General features: G+C 36.1%; 1 protein-coding gene across 2 annotated transcripts in view; it reads left to right on the top strand.

Annotated features, from left to right (window-relative positions):
• Window positions 1-5,757, top strand: part of LOC138712282 (zinc finger protein 585A) — a 318,317-nt gene extending 312,560 nt beyond the window's left edge. For both annotated transcript variants that reach the window (XM_069843882.1, XM_069843886.1), the window contains one exon: window positions 4,175-5,757. In XM_069843882.1, coding sequence (XP_069699983.1) covers window positions 4,175-5,608 — 1,434 coding nt within the window. In that variant the 3' untranslated portion in view covers window positions 5,609-5,757. The remainder of the gene's footprint in view (window positions 1-4,174) is intronic.
• The last annotated feature ends 4,556 nt before the right edge of the window (window positions 5,758-10,313 follow it).

The following is a 10,313-nucleotide window of genomic DNA, read 5'->3' on the forward strand; positions in this document are numbered from 1 at the left end:
AGACCAGGAGACAAACACGTGATGTGTCGTCTAGCAGTCATGGCTGGGCTAGCTTTATCACAAGTTTTCATAAACACAGGAGTAAAATGACGCCCAATGCTCGCTTATCTCCAGCTCTCGGCCAGTGTGTGGGGTACTGCACCGTTCAAGTCTAGGCGTGTGAAAATAATTTATTTAATATCCTCGAAACTTATTGCCAAGCCACAAGCAAACAATGCCGAATCCCTCTTAATAATGCAAGGTTTTTTCTCAATATTTTTTTACATTTTTACAAATTGGCAAGAAGCCTAAAAGTAAGTAAAATCAGATTATCTGTCTCTCTGTATACAATAAAAATAAGGATTACTTCTTAACATAACCTACCAAATGTCAGCTTCAAAATGAGCTCTCGTTCAATGTTCTGCAGTAAATGGTTCCAGAGTTCTGAGCACTGAAAGAGGCTTGTTTTTATAAAATATTCTAAATTTGTCGCTCAATAATACGAAAACCGTTTGACTTTCGATAGTATATTTTTGAAAATGCACTCTCCTCAGCACCTTGTATAAATAGGGGAAAAAATTAGAGTATAAAAAAATGCGAGGTTTTTTATTGATCGATTTCATATCGAATAGCCCTTACATAGTTTTTTATATTGTTTTACTTTCTTACTTACCTCTCTTTTCTTCAAGTATCAGACCATTACAGCCTCTAATAAGCTTCATTGATCAGTCCATCTCCTCCTTGATGTCACTTTTCTTGTATCTCCAGACAGTGGTAGCATCAGCAATTTTAATTTGTGGATTGATTCAGGACTTTGATTATTGTTGTCTTTACTACATAATTTCTACTATCTGTTGATTTTTTCTGCTCAAGCACAGGTACATTTTTCCTGGATGACCTACATTAGCATAATCCCGAACATCCAATCATGCTTCTGAATTTTTCTTAATGTTGTGAGTCACTCGGCCTGGGTATGGACTTAAGGTGGCACTAACAAGCACAATATTTTTTTCGCCTCCATTGACAAAAGAAATTGTATCTCTGGGTAGATAGATCCAATTTAAATGAAATTTGGCATGCTTATTATGCACATTTGTAAGCAACTACTGCATAAATTTCAATCTGTTATGACTAATGCAAGTAATTCCGCAACATGTTCCTTACATTAATATAAAAACAGATAACGGTAATTTTCTGTGGAATGGAAACTCACAGTATCATCAAATTTTGTATGTAATAATATTTTATGTACATTATTAATAACCTGAACCTATAATATTTGTAACTTTTGCTTTAGTTAATTTTTTTTTTTTTCAATTTTTTTATTTAATTTTTTTACATGCAGTATTTAGCAGATAGGGTTAAGTTCTTGGGTTCAGTATCAAAAAATATATATCTAATAATAACCACAAAGAATGTCATGCAATTCCATGCAGTAGTTCCTGAGAAAATGCACCTTTTATAAAGAAAAATGTGATTAGCAGGAAATTGAGTATAAAGAATGGAGCAGTCAGGAATGTCAAATTCAATGGCTATAACTAAAATTATAATGAAGATATCACAATGAAAGAACTTGTACATGTATTAGTGACTTGAATCGGAAATAAAAGAAAAATTCGAAATTCCGTGCCTAAATAATGCCGCATTAAGGGATTCACAGTGTTCACAGTTGATAATTGAAGAGTTTAATCATACCTAAAGTTTGTTAACTGTTTGTGGCTAAAATAGTGGTGTCATTGTACACAAAATGGCTAAAAAATGCTGCTGGTATCAAAACATAGAGAGATCTACAGTAGAAGTGTTACTTCTTTAGAAGTTATATATTGTAAGTGATTTTGAGGCAGGTAAACTAATTGTGGCCATAACCTGTGCATACAAAATTCCATGTGCATCAATTAGAACAATCATTTATAAAAATTTTAAAAAAATTGGCACTGCATAGAACAATTGAAGTAATTAAAACTTTTGGTGACACTATAATGAAAATAAAACAATTTTATTATCATTGAAAAAAAAAAAAAACAGTTAGGTATTCACTGAATTTTGCAGCATATATTAAGGTTTTCCCATTAAAGTCCTGTATGTGAATTAAGGATATTCAGTTTAAATGTAATGGATTTGATTTATTTTTTTTAATTAACTCAATGTGATAGTATTCATTCATTCATTCATTCATTGTTCTACCCAAGGATAGGTCTTTCACTGCAAACCCAGCTTTCTCCAGTCTTTCCTTTTTCTGATAGTATTAAGGGATGACATTTCTTGTAGTACAATATTTTGTTGGAAGTTATAATGTAAAAAAAGTGTGAGTAGATTTCATTTTCGGAAAAAAAATGTCGCTATACGTGGGTTTAAATGATAACCGAGCGGTGGCTCAGTGGTAATGCAATAGATTCGGATTCTGAAAGTCCCGGGTTCAAACCCCAGGACCGGCCAGTCTGACAAGGTTTTTTTTTTTTTCGTAGTTTTCCTAGTCTTTAAGGCGAAATGCCGGGTTGGTAATTTCCTCATTATGAATTGAAGAGTCCACTGGAAGAATGATGGATGTCACTTTCTTGTCGAAAATGAACCAAGACTATTCAATGCATAGCTTAAGACATATAGAATGTACATACAGAGTTATATGCATTAACACTGATAGTCATTGACCAGTAAACTTTCAATTGCTTCTTCTGCAAAATGTATTCCAAATGACATCCATCATTGTTGCAGTGGACTCTTCAATTCCAAACATTCATTTACAGTTACACAACAATAAAACCGAAATATATAATGTTCAGGAAGGTGACTATCTAACTGGCTCTATCTATCAGCACATTTCGTAAGCAGATAATACAAAAAGGCGACTATGCAAATAAGGCCACCTGTATGGGACAAAGTGAACTACGTATCTAATACTATATAATGCACACCCCAATTTTTTTATCCTGAAAAAAAAAATACTGGCAAATATGCACCTGTGTTAAAAACCACTCAAGATTAAATTTATATTATCAAGAGAAGTACAAAGGCATTCTTACCTCTAGCTAGGCCTATACTTCACATTCATCCTCAGTTGCAGTATCAGAACTGGAACTTCGGTCAACAGATCTGTGTGACGTCAGAACATTGATGGGAAGTAAATTGAAAGACATATTAGAATATATGAAATTGATACCTCCACAATTTACCCATCGATGTAGACGAACACGGGGCTAAGGAAGATAAAGTTGATGAAAATTAGTGAGTTGTAACTGCAGTGTACTCATTGACTGCCCTCTTGAAACACCAAAACAAAGAAATAATTTGTTAAAAGACACTTGATCCTTAAAGAGTAGTTCTTTTTTCTTTAATTTAATAGTCTATGCATTTATTAAAACAGGTCGAGAAGTGTACTGCTGTTTGATATAGACATGAGTAACCACCAACTATAAATTACAAATTCATGAATATTCATACTATGGTTGCATCAAAATGTGCACTTAACATGTATTTCAATAATAATATATATTACAAATCTGGCTTTCAGGTAGTAGCTCCCTGTAAAGCAGGTTTGAATAATTTCAAGGAAAAATTTTTCAAACCTGCTTTACAGGAAGCTACTACCTGAAAGCCAGATTTGTATAATACATTCGTTACTGGAGGTACATTAACAGAAAGCCACAATTTAAAGTCACACAGTAATTGTGTGCACTCACAGTTGAGTTCTGGCGTCTTGTCAGCTCATGTGAGTTGTGTGGATATAAAAGGAAAAATTGTGACTGTGTCGTGTATAGTTCCTGGGGTAGCTCAGTCGGTAGAGCATTCGCGTGCTAAGTGAAGGGTCCCGGGATCGGTACCCGGCCCCGGAACAATTTTTCCTTGAAATTATTCAATAATATATATTGTCTGCTTTCTATGTTCGTTTTGCATTTTTTCTATTTCAATATAAAAAATAAACATTTTGTACTTTCCTCAAAACTACTGTCATGGCACTTACGATCTTATACTTTCGAATCCTTTAATTCATTGCCTTTAGCCAGTCTTGAACTACTTGTTTCCAGAAGGAAGTATAATAACCCCCTAATGTATGAAGGCAATGTTGAATAACTGTTACAATAAGTTAGAAGGTTAAACATACGTTAAAACAGAGGTATTTACCTATATGAATTTGTGAACACTTTGTACTCTCTACGTGTTACATAACTTACAGAGGAACGTGGAATCTTTGTTGTAGATTACAGAGCGTGCTGCAGATGGGTCCTGTTCTTGTCCGGTGTGCTCTGCCCAGTTCGACACACCAGAGCAGCTGGCAGATCACGTAGCAAGACTGTCAGATGATGACACCTGTTACACGTGTAGTGTTTGTCAGGCCAAATTCTGTAACGTGGACGTGCTTGTGGAACACAAACGTGTGCATCCAAATACCCACACATGCGCCACATGTGGGAAAGTTCTTCGCAATCTTCCTAGCCTGCGACGTCACCAATTGTCCCATAATTCTGAACGTCCTTATCGTTGTAACTGGTGCCCAAAGGCTTTCACCTGCAAATCAAGTTTGGAGTATCACCAATACAGCCACTCAAAGCACTATGGTTACTACTGTCAGGAGTGTGGTGAAGATTTTATGGAGTGGTATGAGATTACAGAACATGTGGAGAAGAACCATACTAGTCCAAATGAGATGCTGACATGCAGTATCTGCGACTGCCGGTTGGCAGCAGGCAAAGAGTTTCTTACCCATTATCGCGCCTGTCATGTAAGCAAGGAGAATGAAGATACTGCAAAGCGTCGATCAAATGTGACTTGTCCAGTTTGTCACAAGGTATTCTCTCAGCCATCTGCACTGAGCCGTCACCTGAAACTCCATAATCCACTAACTCGTCATCATATCTGTGAGTTATGTGGCGAAGTAGTCTTAAGACGTGATCAGATTCTGGAGCATGCTCGTCGACATTATGGAGACGAGTTACCAGATAACTACAAGAAGCTGTCAGAGCAAGGCTCTCGGTATCGCGATAGTCTGGTTCGAAGGAGTTTCATGTGCGAGTATTGTGGTAGGGAGTTCAATAAAAAACTAAACCTTCAGCTACATGTACGACGTCATACAGGTGAACGCCCGTATGGTTGCCAACTTTGCGGTAAGGCATTCTATACAAACCAGCAGCTTGCTATTCACGTACGGCAACACACTGGTGAGCGTCCATATGCTTGTGGCATCTGCCCCAAGACATTTACTGGTCCCACAGCTCTGTACATCCATCGTAAACTGCACGATAAGGTGAAACGTCACATATGTCCACACTGTGGAAAGCGGTTCTTCTGGAAGTCAGCATTTGTAGGACATATTAGACTACATACGGGTGAACGGCCTTACCGCTGTACTATCTGCAACAAGGCATTCACTCTGAAGGGCAAACTGAATTTGCATCTGAAGAAGCACGCAGCAGAGCACACAATTCCAACCTGCTCCGATTGTGGGGAGAATTTCAGTTCGGAGGAGGATCTGCAAGCTCACCGTGCAGAACAGTGTTGTGTTACCATGGTGACTTTTGTGGAGGAGGGTCCATCGGGGGAAAGAGACACTCGTTTCATTGTTGTAAACACAGAGGACTTGGAGAGAAACAATATTTACATAAATGATAGTGAGGTGGTACAGCTTGTGGTCTGATTTCTTGTTTATTGCCATCGTGATCATTTTGTTTCTTTCCAAGTCTCGTGTTTATATAATACATTTGTAATTCTTTGATATTGAAATGAGATGTAATATATTGTTAAATATCATTCACATTGCGAATAAATTGCCACCTTTCAAAAAAATGCATTTCTTTTGTATTGCAGCGAGATTAGTCATATTGTACAGCTGTTCACGAAGAGAACCCAGACATATTCATTTTATCAACAGAGGATTCTGAGTCTCTTGTTAATGTCAATAGTGTAGAATGATGCCGGAAGAAAAAAACATACGTACACAGTACATCAATTAAAATAATGTAAGTTTTTCTTAGAGCACCAAAGAAAAAGATTTGCAGAAAAGAATCTCACACTCGTCTCTAATTTTCGTAATTTGTTTTGTTAGTGTCAAAGTGTGTGTGTCTAATGCCTACCCACTTCACTTAACATGATTCGGGTTCCATATACTGCAGATAGAACCATTTTCAAGTTACACACCACTTTGGTGGGCCACATTATGCATCATGTGTATCTGTGAAGAGTTATGTCGTGTACTAGGTGAGTGTTCGTGTAAGTGTAGTGTAGGGAATGGATGAGGATGATGGTGAAGGTGAGGAAGGGAGAAGTGGAAACCCGGTGCCGGCACATAGCCTACTCCTGTCGATTAGCACCAAGGAGTCCCCTGGCTTAATGTCCCCATCCGACAGACGAATTGCTATCAACAGTGACATATGCACTGCGGAGAGATTTGGATTTTAACCCAGCCATATTGGTGCACAATTTAGTGATCAGAAGTTGTGCACCACTATCTCTCCTATTTTTACATGAAAATTTCTGACCCCGTCGGAAATCGAACCCGGGCCGGCTAGTCTGGAGGCAGACGTGCTACCACAGAACTAATTTGGCAAACTATTACTGTCAAAATATATTTGTATGCTTTAAGTATGTGGTCTGGAGCACATGCCATGATTACAGAAATGCTGGAGCTTCACTGTACTCCAACCACGAGAAAGTCTCTGCAGAATGAAACGGAGCGGGGTAATGCTGTGAATGAATGTTGATGTCATAAGATTTCATAAGGTCACACACGTGGGTACTCGTATCTCTATTGGCTCGCTCTCACAGCACAAACAATAACATTGTCACACACATATTTATACTACCCTAGTTACAAAATTAGATCACTGTTAATCTCCTGGTCTTTTAATCCTGCATGATTTTTAAACTGACGTTATAACGATAATATTATCTATCTACTTCGCTCCAGTAGATGATGCAATAGTAAGCATATTCCTTTAACGGTTGATCTCCTGGTTGGAGAACAGTATGTGAAATTGAAGAAAAATGTCTAAAATTTTCTACTAATTTCTTTAATAATATAAAAGTCACTGTTAGCAAATCAAGGCTTCGAAATCGAAAAATTTTTATACTACAACAATAGCAGGAGCAATGCAAGCTTGTAAACAGAAATCTGAGAAGTTTATTGTTGGAATAAAAATAATTCGCGCGTGCAATTCAAAATAATGCTCTCTTTTTCATATCTTTTAACTTTTAATTTATTTTTCATTCATATTGACTTACAATGTCCACAGTACAGTTTGTATGCAAAGGGCTCTCTCTAGTGGACTGTACAAGGATAGTCTGCATGTTGAGTGGTTTCTTGCTCTGCTGTGTTTGTCTTCTTAGTTGTGTTCTTTCTGTTCATGTGCTGGACATTCTAAAAGGACATGCAGAATTGTTTTTGCATTGCATTTTTTGCATATTGGAGATGTTGCTAAGTTATTTATGTGACTAGATGCCTATCCAGATCTAGCTCTGGACTCAAAGGTCTATTGATGTCGTGGTTTTAATATTAAAAAAATTACCAGAAATCTAAATCTGTATTATGGCATATTAAACAGTTTTTCTGTATATTCCAAAAAAAAGAGATCATTTCATCATTTTCTCAAGAACTGGCCTGCTCAATTTTTCAGACTTTCCTTTGTAAGAGGCATTCTGGGAACCCAACAAGACTTTGTTGTTATGCAATGATATGTTTGTTTTCATAATTTTCAAATACAGTAAAACCTCTATAAGATGCGCCCGTGTATTACACTATCCCGTGTAATACTACGCTTTTTTAGTCCGGTCCCTGCACATTTCATATATAACGCCTTTATAAAATACCCCGTTTGTTGCACTCAAGTCCCACATAATATACTATTTTTGTGGAATATTTTCGATGTAATTTTCAGCAATGTACTGTAACAGCAATGAAACATCTTGGTCACTGAACTCACTGGTGCCATTAATCTGAAAAGTATTGGTATTCGACCCTTTACCTGCGCATTTAAACCTTCATACTTCATACCTTAGTATACCCCAACCTCTTGTTACGCTCTCTTATTCGACTTCTTACCTGTGTGATTAAAGCCTACATACAGTTACAATACCTCACCCTCTTGATAACCCTCTCTCTCAAACAACATTCCTCACTCGACCATAATAAAATTCTGGAAATTTTTGCTGGGCAGTTTGTTGTCCTTTAGTGTATTGAAGTGTCTGTGAATGTGATTACAATGAGTGTTAAACGAAAAGCCCTTTCTGTGTCGGAAAAATTGGAAATCTTACGAAAGTATGATGAGAACAGTACTCTTACTCAGAAACTACTCTTTGATGCATTAGGAATCCCATCATTGACATTAAGAATGATAATAAAAAAATCGCGACTCAATCACTACAGCTGCGATGTCGGGATGATGTAATTGCAGAAACTGAAGTGTGGTAAACATGAGGACTTGGAGTACATGCACACAGCAAACAACTATAATTGACTTTTTTTTTTTTTCGAAAAAATTAAGTACACTACATATTGTAAATGTCCTTGACGTACAGTACAGTAATTACATAATGGAGTAATACTGTATTACCTTTCATAAATCATGTATTTCAATAAAGAAAAATGCTAATAAATACTGTATATGTCAAAATCAGTATACTCGCCTAATATACGGTCCCTGTTAATACACGGTTTATACCCGGCCCCTTGAACAGCGTCTTATCAGGGTTTTACTGTATTGTTTAAGATTTTCCTGATCTCTGTTAGCCTGTCAAATTCCATTTCTGTGATGGTGACATTTGTAAGGCAGAATTCATTAGTGAATGTGAAGATACAGCAGGCGAGGATGACTACAAATAGAATTTAATTCTTATAGAAAAAAAAAAACAGTCAATAAATTTAGCTTTGAGCTTTTATACAGAGAAAGTGTTATTTTATTTTCTGTAAAAAAATATTTCAATAAGCATCGATTAAATCCTGGTGAATTTAAGACGAAAGTATGACGTCAATGAATTAAGAAATGTGCCTTTTCTCTCTGTATAACAGAGACGAACAAAATTTTAAGGAGCAATTGATGTAGCCTGTGTGACAACAAAATGACAAGGTTGGGAGAACAAGAAATACAGCACTGATATCTATGGTTGATTTTATTTTTTGTTTGTGGGATAGCCTGACTTTTTATTTTATTCTATTTTAAAGAATCACATACAGCTACCTTTCACAACATCAAATAGACTCTCAATGTTTAAAATCACTTTGTATTAACTTCTGAAATTCATATTATAAGTGGAACGACTGTTGTGGTAATATTTACGTTTACAAAGTGACTTCATGACGATCACAATGTTTGTTTTGTGGAGTCTACATTACACTACACAAACACACCCCCACAGGAAGAACAAACAAAAGGCACCAAGACCAGCACCAACCAGTTCTGAAGATCGCCAATAACAGGCTGAAACTAGTTAACCAGGTACTGGTACTGTAATATTTAACATGCGAAAGATATATAATACACATTCCGAAGTGATATAGTGTTAAAAATTGTGTAATCAAGATGTATAAGAATAGTTGATTTAACATAGTCTGATTCTAAAGTACTTCACTGTGGTATTAATTTTCAAATGAATCCAATTCTCAGTAATGAGTAGACCTCAGATTTTAGGTTAAATGCCTATTTTTTTTCTGTAGGGATAAACTAAAACTAGTAAATATCTTCACATTTATACAAAATATGAACGTTGGATAGAGGTTTTGTAGTGCTGAAATGCCTATTTTGCCCATCGAGACCTATTTTTAAGGTTTCAGAGCCTAAAATTGCGTATTTCTGTTTGTTATGTATGTTTTTTTTTTTTTTTTTTTTTTTTTTTTTTTTTTTTTTTTTTTTTTTTTTTCAAATTTTCGTGTAGCAGTGAAAGAGAGTTTTGAATGTCATGGGGTGGGTATGGTTCAAATATTCTGTAATAGTTTGATTGTAGGAATGAAGAAATTCCAGGAAGGTGTCTTGTCTTGTTGAGCAGACAGTAGGAATGTGATGAATCGGGTGGATGTAGTTCTGCCTAAAGAAATCAGCATGGCAAATATTGCTAGATTTAAATATGCATCCATTGCTTTGGTATCGTTGGAAAGGTTTTTTTTTTTTTTTTTTTAATTGCTGTCTAAGAGAAGGCAAGGTTTCGCAATAGAAAAATAGAGAAAAACTTTATTATGTATTGCAATGCCAATTATGAATAATGTGTTAATTGTAAATTTATCTGTAATATGAGCACTTATGTATTAGCAGTCTTAGAGCAATGACGCCGAAAATTACGTAGGCCTGCTGGTATTCATAATTTAAGACTTACTTATTTGCTTTTAAGGAACCCGGAAGTTCATTGCCGCCCGC

Source organism: Periplaneta americana, chromosome 13 (genome assembly GCF_040183065.1).
Source record: "Periplaneta americana isolate PAMFEO1 chromosome 13, P.americana_PAMFEO1_priV1, whole genome shotgun sequence".
NCBI lineage: Eukaryota > Metazoa > Arthropoda > Insecta > Blattodea > Blattidae > Periplaneta > Periplaneta americana.